Source organism: Dermacentor albipictus, chromosome 6 (assembly GCF_038994185.2).
Source record: "Dermacentor albipictus isolate Rhodes 1998 colony chromosome 6, USDA_Dalb.pri_finalv2, whole genome shotgun sequence".
NCBI classification, from domain to species: domain Eukaryota; kingdom Metazoa; phylum Arthropoda; class Arachnida; order Ixodida; family Ixodidae; genus Dermacentor; species Dermacentor albipictus.
Genome location: NC_091826.1, coordinates 15,643,582 through 15,655,599, shown reverse-complemented (window position 1 = coordinate 15,655,599; position 12,018 = coordinate 15,643,582). Strand labels below are relative to the sequence as shown.

The following is a 12,018-nucleotide window of genomic DNA, read 5'->3' as shown; positions in this document are numbered from 1 at the left end:
AATAAGGCACGATAATTGAAGAATACAGCTAGTTGAAATTCACGCCACTGAAATGCAGTTACATCTTAACAAGCCAGTAACAACACAGTTACGTTTAATAGAAGTTGTCTAAGGTAACAATTAGTCACCTGGTGAAACTGCAGACTAGTATGGCGGTTAAGACAAAGGAGAGGATGGCAGGAATGTTATATAAGCGTTGACAGTGGCTACAGACTTCCGGAAATCGGCGCTTTCATAATAAGAAGCCGTCGACCAACTTGGAATGTTAGTGTAACGCAAACTAAGACGAGTCCATGAGAAGGGCACGCGAAAACTCATACATAATGCGCTCATCCGCTGTTCTTGTCTCCTCGCATTGCTTGTGCTACAATAGTACTCGAGGATGACATACAAACGAGCCCGCATTGCAACCCTCACACTAAAAGATGTTAGCACTCTTCGGAACATCTCTAGTCACCAAGCAATAATCGGCATTAGTGTTGCATGCGTTTCTTCTCTTTCTACCCCCTTCGCTCGCTGTTCTTCTGTCAAGGAACGCCAAGTGATGTTGACACGCGCATGCCATTCTCGTGCAAATTAAAATTTTTTTCCTGATGCCGTGATTTCCAAACTTTTGCTCGCGAGTATACGACAACGGCATGGAGTGTAAAAGAAATGTATACTTATTTTAGCAAATCCTTTCAGGCGCAGCTTCATGCGAAAAGCCTCTAGTTCCTTTTTTTTTCAGTTACGTCACATTATGTTGAGTACAACAGGTACTCTGTCAGTTATGAGCGAACCGCGAGCACCGAGGTGCTCACCTGGATGTTCATTACCTTTTCACGCTTTCAACAATAAGATCACACGCCGCGAAACAAGAACTAAGAGGAAATGCGACGCATACCTCCGTCGAGATCACATGATCGGTCCAGGAAGGACTTCGCAGACAGGATGACGTCGCCACTCTTGTCCTGCTGGTCTCTGGACTGGCAGTTGGCCGAGTGCCACATCAGGCAAGCCATGTTGTCCCGGGCAGATCTGCATTGCCGCGAATGCGACTTCTTCAGTAACTTTAAGGCGTTAAGGTTTGGGCGCGTTAGTTAAGCACGTTGAGGATCGTCATCAGGAGCGCTGTTTACGTTAGCAACAGTGTAGGAGTCCTGTTCTTCAACTAAGCTTGCGCTGTTCATTTGTCAAGTTTCGCAGCCACATGACTAGGTTGCTGGCAAGGTGTAAAATCTCAAGGATAAAAATGACTTACGGTAGAAATAAAACAATTTTCTCTTTCATATCCTTCTGGTGGCATTTGAATGCAAAAACTAAAAAAATTGCTTCTGTCATTCGGTTCAAGCGTAAACTAAAATCATTTTATGATTTAATTTTTAAATTTGTTGCTGCGGCTATGGCTCGCTTTGATTTCTTGTGTAGCCGGTGTGTTCCTTGCTGGGGAATATGGTTTATTCATCTTTTATTCATTTTTTACTCGCCGTCGCGTTTTGTGATTTTAAGTCTCACTGAAATAGTGAAACGTGTGTTGGTGTTGTTACCTTTATATTTCTCTTGTCGGGTAAGCCCACTGTTAGCCGAATCATTGGATGGCTTGGCCTGTATTATCTCAACGTCGAACACCTACAGCTCTCGTCGGTTCCATGTATCTAAACACTTATGAAAAGTTTGGTAGCTGGAGTTTTGTTCACCTAGCGCTATATATACGTATTTGCGTAGTAGCTAGGGTGGAGATAATGCAATAATTGTATACAATGCTACGCCTTATCGCGATTCATAGCCTACGTGGTCCGATCTGTCCCCCCCCCCCCCTTTCCTAATCCAGCGTTCATGGACGGTGATATGGATGACGTTCGTGGATGATAAGAAAGGAATAGAATCAGACGAATGGAATCGTTACACAGCACCAGACTTTTTTTTGAAGGCCTCCAGTGACAGACCTTCACAACGTTGATCGTCTCGTTATCAAGCGGTTAATTATCTTAGATAGGGTGTGGCCGATGAGGAAACACACCTGTACGTGTAATCCAGCATTAACGAATACGAGCCCTGAGCCTTTGTTTTGTAACGTTAGCATTCATTTCGCATTCTTTATTTCTTATCGTGAGTCGCACCGAGTGGCCGATCCCATTGATAACGGCGACGCGGCGGCGTCTAAACCACGGGGTCGCTAGAACCTTGCTCCGTGGGGCCATTGCCATAAACAAAATCAAGAAGAAAAGAAAAGCACGTGCGTATTGCTCACCTGCAGAGGTTGGCGATCTCCTGCCCCCTGAAGCTGCGGCTCTCCTGCCGTACTTGCCTCATCAGGTCGTCACGGCACTGAGCCGATCGCTCCAAGCTGCACGTCTGAGCCATGGCCGGCAGGACGCCTGCGTGTATCGGATGATGCCGACGCGCTTTAAATGCTAATCTCTTTTTAGGGGAAAAGGCGAGCAAACGACCATTTCTTGTCGTCCGTTCCTTGTACCTAGACTGCGTCGCGCTGCACGTATACTAAAAAATGTTGACCTACCAACTCGCCCAACTTGCTCTGCTGATTAAGAAGATGACGTCACACAAATAGACGGACACACGGAAAGCCGCAAATTTCCATCCTTGTGCTTCAAATGGACAGTCACATAAATTGTGGGGCATAACGTCGTAAAACTGCGCAGTGAGTTATAAGGAATGCTCATTTATGTCTTACCTCCTGGGGTTCCTTATTGTGCACCTAAATCGAAGTACACGAGTGCTATTTGCTTTCTTTCTTTTCTTTTTGCGTTTCGCCCTCATGGAAATGCAGCAGCCGTGGCTAGAAATGAACCCCCAATCCCGTGCTCAGCTAAAAAAAAAGTTAAATATACAGTAAAGGGAAAGATGTAATTAAGCTAGGTTGACAAAATACTCTTGAGAATTACTAATGAGCCTAGAATAATCAGGGGCACCGAGGAATTCAACCTATTAGGAACCACGAGTCAAAACCAGCAGAAATTGAAGCCACGCAAGCGATGCGCTGGCGCGGTCGCGGTCGTAATATTAAAACGAGAAACTGCCACCACATTGTCCACAGGCGTGTTTTCAGCACCTCCTGTAATGCATACATGTCATATAATGCACACTACATAGCAGACACCACCAGCACTGGTGGTGTCTATAAACGCCACTGACATCCTAATGAGAACACCGCGGAGACCATCGTCGAAAGCACATCCAGGGTATTCTCAAAACAGCAGCATTTACTTGGAAATGCTGAAAAGAGCCGAGCAAGGCACGCAGTTTAACACAATAATGGAAAAGGGCAGGTCGCAGTAAAGCTGCTGAAGAGACACAGGAAAGAGGTTAAGAAGGCACCGAGTAAACATAAGGAAAATCAAAGCGATATCATGCGAATGTCGCTCGGAGGCAGTCCGCTAGATTTTTGCATATCAAATCAAATCAAATAAACGCCTTCAATTAAATATTAGCCTCAGGGACTGCTTTAGGCTCATTATGCTACAACATAGGATCAAGGCCAGATTCCACAATGTAGGGGAGGAGCGAGCCATGGTCTCATGGTGAGTCAGGGTGAGGAGCGAGTCATCTGTGCTCGGAGACCGTCCGGGTCACAATACACAGCGGTAATAAAGAACAATGATTCTGCCATTTTCCTTCTATTTGTTCTCTTCCGTGGGTTTATCTGTGTGAAAAGAAAGTCCGTTCGCGATTATAGCAACTAAACATTTTGAACATTGTTTTCGTTTTGTACCCTTATTTGTACTCAGAGGGTGGGTGTCACTCTAGGTGACTCTGCAAGCAATCGACTGTCCCTCGACGTTCCAGTAACCACAAGACCTCGCTCGCTCCAATGCAAAGTTATTGTGTCGTTTGTGGCTGACCATGGCATTAGGAAAAACATCATTTTAATTTTCCTCGTTTGGAAGGCTCTTCACATCCGCAACTGTCGCACTTTCGTGCGACAGTTGCGGATGTGAAGAGCCCATCGAACATCTCCATTGCATCTGCCTCCGCTATGACGACCAGCACCGTCATGTCATCACGTCATCATGTCACCGTCATGTCACGTCATCCACACGACGTCATGTCACCTGTATCCAAGGTCGCTCTCGATGACAAGAGATGGGACCGTGGCCACATGCCTCACAAGCCGAGAAAGTGAGCGCGCAGTGCCGCAGTTTGTGGAGTCAGCAGACCTGATTAAGCCACTGTAGTTTTGATTTAGATCTCCTAACGGAGCGACACCCTCAGTAAAGCACATATGTTGGCTAATTGGTGCTCCGTCTACTTAGTGTAGCAAACAATCAAACAAAGGACAGAGGACGAACTGCACGGACGAGCGTGAACCTCTAAGTTACATTATTGGCCACATGTGCACTCATAAATATAGAAAGCCAAAGGAAAAAAGAAGCGTATAAACAAAGAAAAAAGACGGACCAAGGAAAACAAAACTTTCGTTGGGTTTTCTTTGTTCATGTATTGTCATTCCTGGACGGTCTCGTCCTCGCGCAGAGCAGCAAACAGGAAGTGCGCCTGGCTGGCCTGCCTGTCTTTAGTTCCCTTCTTTCTCTCTCTCTCTGTGATATATATATATATATATATATATATATATATATATATATATATATATATATATATATATATATATATATATATAGCTCTGCGAACGCTAAAATTGTAGAGCCACTGCTCGAGATAACATACGTTCACACTAGCGTAGACACAAATGCAAGCAAGCTTTCATCTACACTATTGTGCTCAGAAGCAGTTCTATAAGGGCCAGATGACCATAAACTTCTGTGGCTCCTAGGATTCTCTCTGTCCGCTTTTAAATACGTCTTGTTTGTTTGTTTGTTTGTTTGTTTGTTTGTTTGTTTGTTTGTTTGTTTGTTTGTTTGTTTGTTTGTTTGTTTGTTTGTTTGTTTGTTGCGTGCAATGAGGCAGCCATCGCCTTATTTTGCGACTCGCTGCCTACTAGCAGGAGTAGCCCGCTACTCAACGACCATTAGCGCGAAAGTGCCGATGAAAACTGAAAAAAGGAAAAGTGCACAATTTCGAAATGCACTCCATTGTACCTGAGCACCCAGTGCACGAAAGAAACGCGCACAGCAAGAACACGTACAAGCATATGTTGCAATTGCTTAGGTTGTTTTACAAGGGCGTGTTTTATGAGCTTTGTTTTGGTTGTGTAAGTGCGCTCAATAGTGACCATATACACCTTGCTAGCGATCGTAAAGGCGAAGAGTTTTCCACAGCCGTTTGTCGCACTGCTACTTCGAAAGTTGCCAACGCTGTACGTGCGGAACGTTATGTCGTTTACTGTTCCCGTGCCTTGTTGCCTTCGCGCGGCGCGTGCTATCTTGATTTTATTATTTCTTCCTAGCAACGTCTTTTGTCGTCTTATGTTTCCTGAAGTAAACCTGCTTGCGATGATGTGATGTGGCAAACCGACAGGCAAATCCAGTATGCCCCACACTGTCGTCATCACTTTCATTACAGCACGACGCCTTCTATGTTACAGAGGACTAACAGCCCTGACTATCTGTCACATCTAAATCAGCTGGTCTTCAACAGAAGCCTATACAGGGGCTCTGAACACAAATGCTGGACTGTTCTGAGGAAACAAGTTTGCCTACTCTGAACAGTCTAGAAACAGATATTAGGTCCGCGTCGATAGAACAAACTGATTCTGATTTAAGGCAGTCCCGTTATTGCGAAAGCTCGGATACAGCAAATGCGTCCAACATGACTGGAATACTGGTTATAAGTGGCTCGACTCCATTATGTCTGTTTTACCACAACGGAATGCAGATAACAAACAATGAAGCTAGCGAAACCATATAGAAATTAATTCGTGCGTTTAACTGAAATGTAGAAATAGTAAGGAAAATAGAAATGAAAGAGGACGAAAAGAATGCTTGCCGCAGATTTGAGTCCAACCCACGTCTTCCGCATTATGCTCGCGCGGAGCGGTAATGAATTAAGCTACCGAATCGGTCATTTTCTCTTCCGCTATCTTGGGCATTTGTGCATGTGTACGAGTTTAGCCTTGGGTGTGTCAGCCAGCGCGGCTCGCGGCTTAGGCGGCGGACGCGGGATATTCTTGCAACCGCAGGCGTCGTGCAGAATGCGTTGGCTTGCGAGCAGGCATCAGGCCAATAAACCCTCGCATGCAAGTTGAAGCCATCAAGGCTGCCGGCGTCGAGGCCCTAGCTTTTCACGGGAGAATTGCAGCCGATGTAACTTCATTGGTAAAGCACCACACGCCTATTGCGAAACATACGTGAGCTCGGCTTTCACGTGCGGCAATTATCTTTTTCTCCTCTTTCATTTCCCTTGACCCTATTATTTCTGTACTTCATTTGGACGTAACAATGAAGTTCTTCTTAGCTTTCTCTGGCATCATTGTCTTTTCTGCACATTGTTGTAAGCAACAAAAAAACAAAATCGAGTTTTTCGGATCCATTTATTGTTCTCACTAATTATCGCAACGAAATAATTGGCAAACTTTACCCTTGCCGAGACCAGTGTCCTGGGGCCTCGATATTGTAGCGGTACCCTAGCTCGGCTCCAATTATATGCCACTCTTATCACCCACCGCCCACGGCCGGCTGATCTCAATGATAACGCGCGCGGAGCGTCGCTCTAACCACTGACCAAGCGCGGAAAGTGCGATGACGAATCGCATAGGAAAGGACACCGCTACAAAATCGCGGCTCTGGCTACGCGTTCACTGGTTCTGACACCATTTCTAACCAGAACCACATTTCTCGTTCTTATTGGCGTTGACCCCACTTGAATTGCTTTCCTTTCTGTCTTTGATTCGTTTGCGTCCTTATTTAGGTCTGCCACAGGAAGCGGCGACTTTCTCTTCCGGTGGCAGTTGCCAGTCTTCTCCTCGTTTTCCCTTTCCTCTCAGTGTGTATAATGTTTTCAACCCAAGTAATATTAATAATAATAAGTTTTTTTCCGCTGCCGAAACTAGCGGGAGTGGAACGCGTCGTTGCAGGCCAGCGACGAGTCCTTTCAATTCCTCGAGTTTAAAAGCCAGCTCCGAAAAATTCAAAACGAGGGACAGATTCGGCTGGCGAACTTCCTAGCTCGGAGCGGCGGTACTGTCCAAGGCCGTGCGCTAGCGGAAGCCGTCCAGGCGGATGCGAGACAATTCTATTGTTTCCTTTTTCTTCGAGGACGGGGTTGGACGGCGGGGTCGAGGACTTTTTTGAACGCACACGCAGTAACCGTCTTTGCGACAGCTTTGTGTCGTCGTCGTACTATGTAGGCATTCGCGCGGAGTGCACGTTAAGCCTAACCATACGGACCGAACGCGCGAAGAGAGTCGGAAGAACAGTGGCCGTCGGTTGAGAGCGACGCCCGCGTCGCCCAGCGCGTGTGTAATTAGGGCGGGCGGCCTCGCGCGCTGAGTGCCGGTGACCCGCCTTCTTCCCGTCGCCGATGACGGCTTCGGGTTCCGCGCTGCAAGCGGCGCTCACTGGCGTCGGCGGCGGCGATGACTTTGCGCGATCGAGGACCCATCGGCGTCGGCGCGCGCGGCCGGGTCACGTCCCGCACCGCTGGCCGCGCGGAAGGTCGCCGCCCAATCGTTCCTCCGTCCGGCCGGCCTGGCCGACCCCTCCGTCGCTCGCGCAACGAGCACTTTCCCTGCACGCGCGTGCGTATAGGCCGTCTGCTACGACACTGCTCGCGCCTGCTTGAGCGCACTCGTGCGACGTCTGCCCCCTTTGAGGGTTTGCGTTGTGTGTGTGCAATTGCGTTTGCGTGTTTGTGCGTGTGTGTGTGTGTTGCAACTACACGGAACAGTTTATACTGCGACAGTATTTGCGGTCTGCTCAATATATGTGTACAACGTCTCCTTCTGTCTGTGTAGAGACCGTACTCCGTGATTGTTATAGGGTTATAAACAGTTGACACATGCAATCTGCGACTAAGTGTCGCTGTCGTCTCGGGAGAGGGTGAACGACGCACCAGACAGACAGAGAGAAAGAGAAACATTTATTTCCAGAGAGCATCAGTACAGGTTTCCAAGCGCACCACCTATGCTGCCGCTCGCAATCGCGAAAGAGCATGCCGGAAATAGAAGGACGCGTTACGTCGTGTCTGTGTGCGTACATTGTAACTGCTATCTTTACGGCATGCCGCTGTTTTCATCGCACTTAACGCGGCTAGCTCGTACAAGTGTATAGGTAACACGGAACACCACAACTACGGCGCTGTGGAAAGGTATCTCCTGCATGCCTTTCTTATTTATACTTTTGCAAGCTTTCTAGGATTTTTCTAGGATTTCTGCGATACAGCTTGCCAGCAATAAGCAGCACAGGTAAAACAAATGTACGCACAATACAAAGTCTTCAGGGTCAAGTGCTCCGGATCTGTCTAGGCCTGCCTCAGAGTGCTTCGACAGTGGCTACAATAGCAATCGCTGGAGACCACCTTGTCAGGACCCACACTGAAATTGAAGTACTCGCGAAAGAGCATGCCGGAAATAGAAGGACGCGTTACGTCGTGTCTGTGTGCGTACATTGTAACTGCTATCTTTACGGCATGCCGCTGTTTTCATCGCACTTAACGCGGCTAGCTCGTACAAGTGTATAGGTAACACGGAACACCACAACTACGGCGCTGTGGAAAGGTATCTCCTGCTTGCCTTTCTTATTTATACTTTTGCAAGCTTTCTAGGATTTTTCTAGGATTTCTGCGATACAGCTTGCCAGCAATAAGCAGCACAGGTAGAACAAATGTACGCACAATACAAAGTCTTCAGGGTCAAGTGCTCCGGATCTGTCTATAGGCCTGCCTCAGAGTGCTTCGACAGTGGCTACAATAGCAATCGCTGGAGACCACCTTGTCAGGACCCACACTGAAATTGAAGTACTCAGGACACATATAAGGCATCTGGCCAGGACTCCTCGTCACCACCTGGCTTCTCTAACAACGGACAGACCACACACATCTTTCAGCCAGACGATAACCGCATATAATGAGTCATTGCCAGCTTGTTTCACCCCGGCTGCGAGACCTTCGATTCCTCCATGGTGCCTCGCTCAGCCAAAAATCAACCTCGCTATACCTGGTATCTCGAAAAAAGCTGATCTATCATCGCCAGCCCTTAGACAGCTCACGCTACTACATTTGTACGAGAACTACCGTGATTCTACGCATATTTACACTGATGGATCTGTCCTTCCAAGAAGCTCCGCGGCGGCAATCGTCATACCAGCGAAAGCTACAACAATCAAATTTAAGACGACTCACGCCACAACATCGACGGCAGCAGAGCTCGCAGCGCTCTTTACTGCCCTTCAACACATTGGTGATGAACCGCCACACAAATGGACAATATTCTGCGATTCGAAGGCGGCACTGCAGTCTCTACTGTCACCTTTACGACGCGGACGGCACGAACAGCTAATATTCCATATTACAGAAATGTTACAACATACAAGTGATGCAGGCCACGAAATAACCTTTCAGTGGCTTCCAAGTCATTGCGGGATTATCGGCAATGAACGGGCGGATCACGCTGCCCGCTCAGCCCATACTGAGGAGCGCCACGTCCCAATTCCTCTTTCTAGAACTGACGCAGCACGAAAGCTCCGCCTACTTGCTCGGCAGTGCACCGCGTCGCAATGGAATGAGCCACATTTAAGAAACACGCGACTGTACTCACTTGATCCCACACTAAGTCTTCGAGCGCCATCACAGCTTCGCCGTAGAGACGCCACGCTTTTATATCGACTTTGGTTGGGCGTTGCCTTTACTAAAGCCTATGCATTCCGCATAGGGATGACCGACAGCCCAACCTCTGACCGCTGCGGCCTTGACGAATCAATTGGCCATATCTTGTGTGCCTGCCCGCAGTACAGTTCCCAGAGGGCATGCCTTCGCCACGCACTTGACCACGCACTGACCAACATCGAAAGGACCTATCGTCACAGAAGAAGGCCGTGCAAGCGCTATTGCGCTTTTTACGATCTACCGGCCTGTGTGAACGACTTTAACTGGAACGCCATTTGTGTGTGCGCCTCCATGTGTGCGTGTCTTTTTTATTCCCTTTTTTTTAGCGTTTTCCTCTGCCATCTTTCTAACCCCTATCCCCAATCCCCAGTGCAGGGTAGCAAACCGGAGACTCATATCTGGTTAACCTCCCTGCCTTTCCTTTTCATTCTCTCTCTCTCTCTCTCTTTGCAAGCTTTCACATATACGCAAAACAAGGCCATGATTTGAGCGTCTTTTCGTTCCCGTTGCACTGCACGTTCGCTCGTTAAAAAAAAAATGTGTGTGTGATAGTCAAGTGCATCTCAACAGAAAGTCTACCGAGGTCAGCAGACACCAAAAAGAAACGCAACAAACGTTTTCTAACAACTTCCGTAAGGCGGCTATCCGTTACAGCTAAATTTCACGCGCGAAATTATATATAAACACAGGAAAACCAGATAATTAGGGTTTCGCCGTCGATACCTGTACGCCTCGTTAAACCGTGGAACCGTTTCGCGTATTTCTGTGAACGTTAATTTTCGCATCGTTTACAACCTGTAAATGTTGTGTGCGCGGCCTCTTGAAGCGGGTCCTTTTGGGGATTATAAATATATATGCATATATGAAGTGCTTTTCAATGGCATCGTGTCAAAGAATTCCTTAGAATAGATTCCTACTGCACCAGTTGGTGCATTATACATTGAGGTTCCTGTTATTCAGCGCCGTAAAACACTACAAGCGGCAAATAAAAGGCAGGTCAGGTGCTCGTCCTCGTGCCAGTTCTTTTTCTTTTTTACTTTATGGCTCTAAATAACATTAACGTCAACTGTGCGAAACTATTTAGCGCACAGAGGAGCGCGTCCTCGATCACTCAATGTCGGGGTTAAAGTGCTTTCGCGTATAGCGCGACGTCGTCCGCGACGCGTCACTGGATCGACGGGCATCCTGTCAACGCACTCGAGAAGTACGCGACGTGAAAATAACGCTGAAGGGATGTGCCGGACGTCACAGATGTCATTTTCTACAAGGAGGCTAATTTGGGCTCGTTAGTCGAACATCAACGTGCTGAACAAACAGCGCAGACGTAATGAATATATATATATATATATATATATATATATATATATATATATATATATATATATATATATATATATATATATATATATATATATATATACATATATATATATACACACACACACACGAGGCAACGACGCTATCCTCTAGTCTGCACTGTTTGCCCAGTATGTCAGATTATTTTGAATCAAATAATCCTGCGCTCAACGGTTATTCTCAATGTGCGCCTGCCGAGTGGCACATATATTCCATGCTATTGCCAGAGCCGACGGCTCCGAAAAAGAGCCGCTTGTAAATAAAGTTCAGCTTTCCCTCCCTTTCGAAACATGGATACATGTAGCCTTAATAAATGTGAACATATTCACATTTTTGAAGGTGAGCGGCACTGTTTATCGTAAGTAACAGTAACATGCAGGCTTGTGTGTTTTAGTTTTCATTATTTCTGAAGCTATCCTCTATGTTATCAAATTTGCAGGGACATTATAGACTTCACCGCCAGGCGTAATGTTATACATGCGCAAACATCGTACATGGCGCCTCAGTTGCATATATTGTTCTTTCCTGTAAAAATTTATCCGATTGATTTAAACACTAGGCCTCATATTACCATTATTTTGGGCGTATCACCGGGCAAAGTGCATATAAGAATGTGTAAGTGCGCTCATTTTCATGATTTACGTTGTTTAGGGTACACGATGAGTACCGACCACACAGTGCCCGCCGCAGTCGCATGGTGGCTATGGAGTTACGCTGCTGAGCCCTAGGTCGCGGGTTCGAAACCTGTCCGCGGAGCCCGCATTCCGATGAAGGCGGAATTCGAAACCACTTGGGTATACTTAAATTTGGGTACCCACTAAAGAACCCCAGGAAGTCAAAATTAATTCAGTACCCTCCACTATACACCATCACTAGTATCCCACAGTGCGGTATCGAGACGTTAAACGCCACAAATTAATTAATGAACTGACCACACAAATGATT

General features: G+C 46.8%; 2 protein-coding genes across 3 annotated transcripts in view; one reads left to right on the top strand and one right to left on the bottom strand.

The window, feature by feature from the left end:
• Window positions 1–12,018, top strand: part of LOC135919032 (high-energy light unresponsive protein 1-like) — a 121,970-nt gene that overhangs the window by 57,338 nt on the left and 52,614 nt on the right. The window lies entirely within an intron of this gene.
• Window positions 1–12,018, bottom strand: part of LOC135919025 (uncharacterized) — a 35,035-nt gene that overhangs the window by 10,836 nt on the left and 12,181 nt on the right. For both annotated transcript variants that reach the window (XM_065452763.2, XM_065452764.2), the window contains exons 2-3: window positions 2,231–2,357; window positions 884–1,017 (exon numbers count right to left, since the gene is read on the bottom strand). In XM_065452763.2, coding sequence (XP_065308835.1) covers window positions 884–1,017; window positions 2,231–2,357 — 261 coding nt within the window. The remainder of the gene's footprint in view (window positions 1–883; window positions 1,018–2,230; window positions 2,358–12,018) is intronic.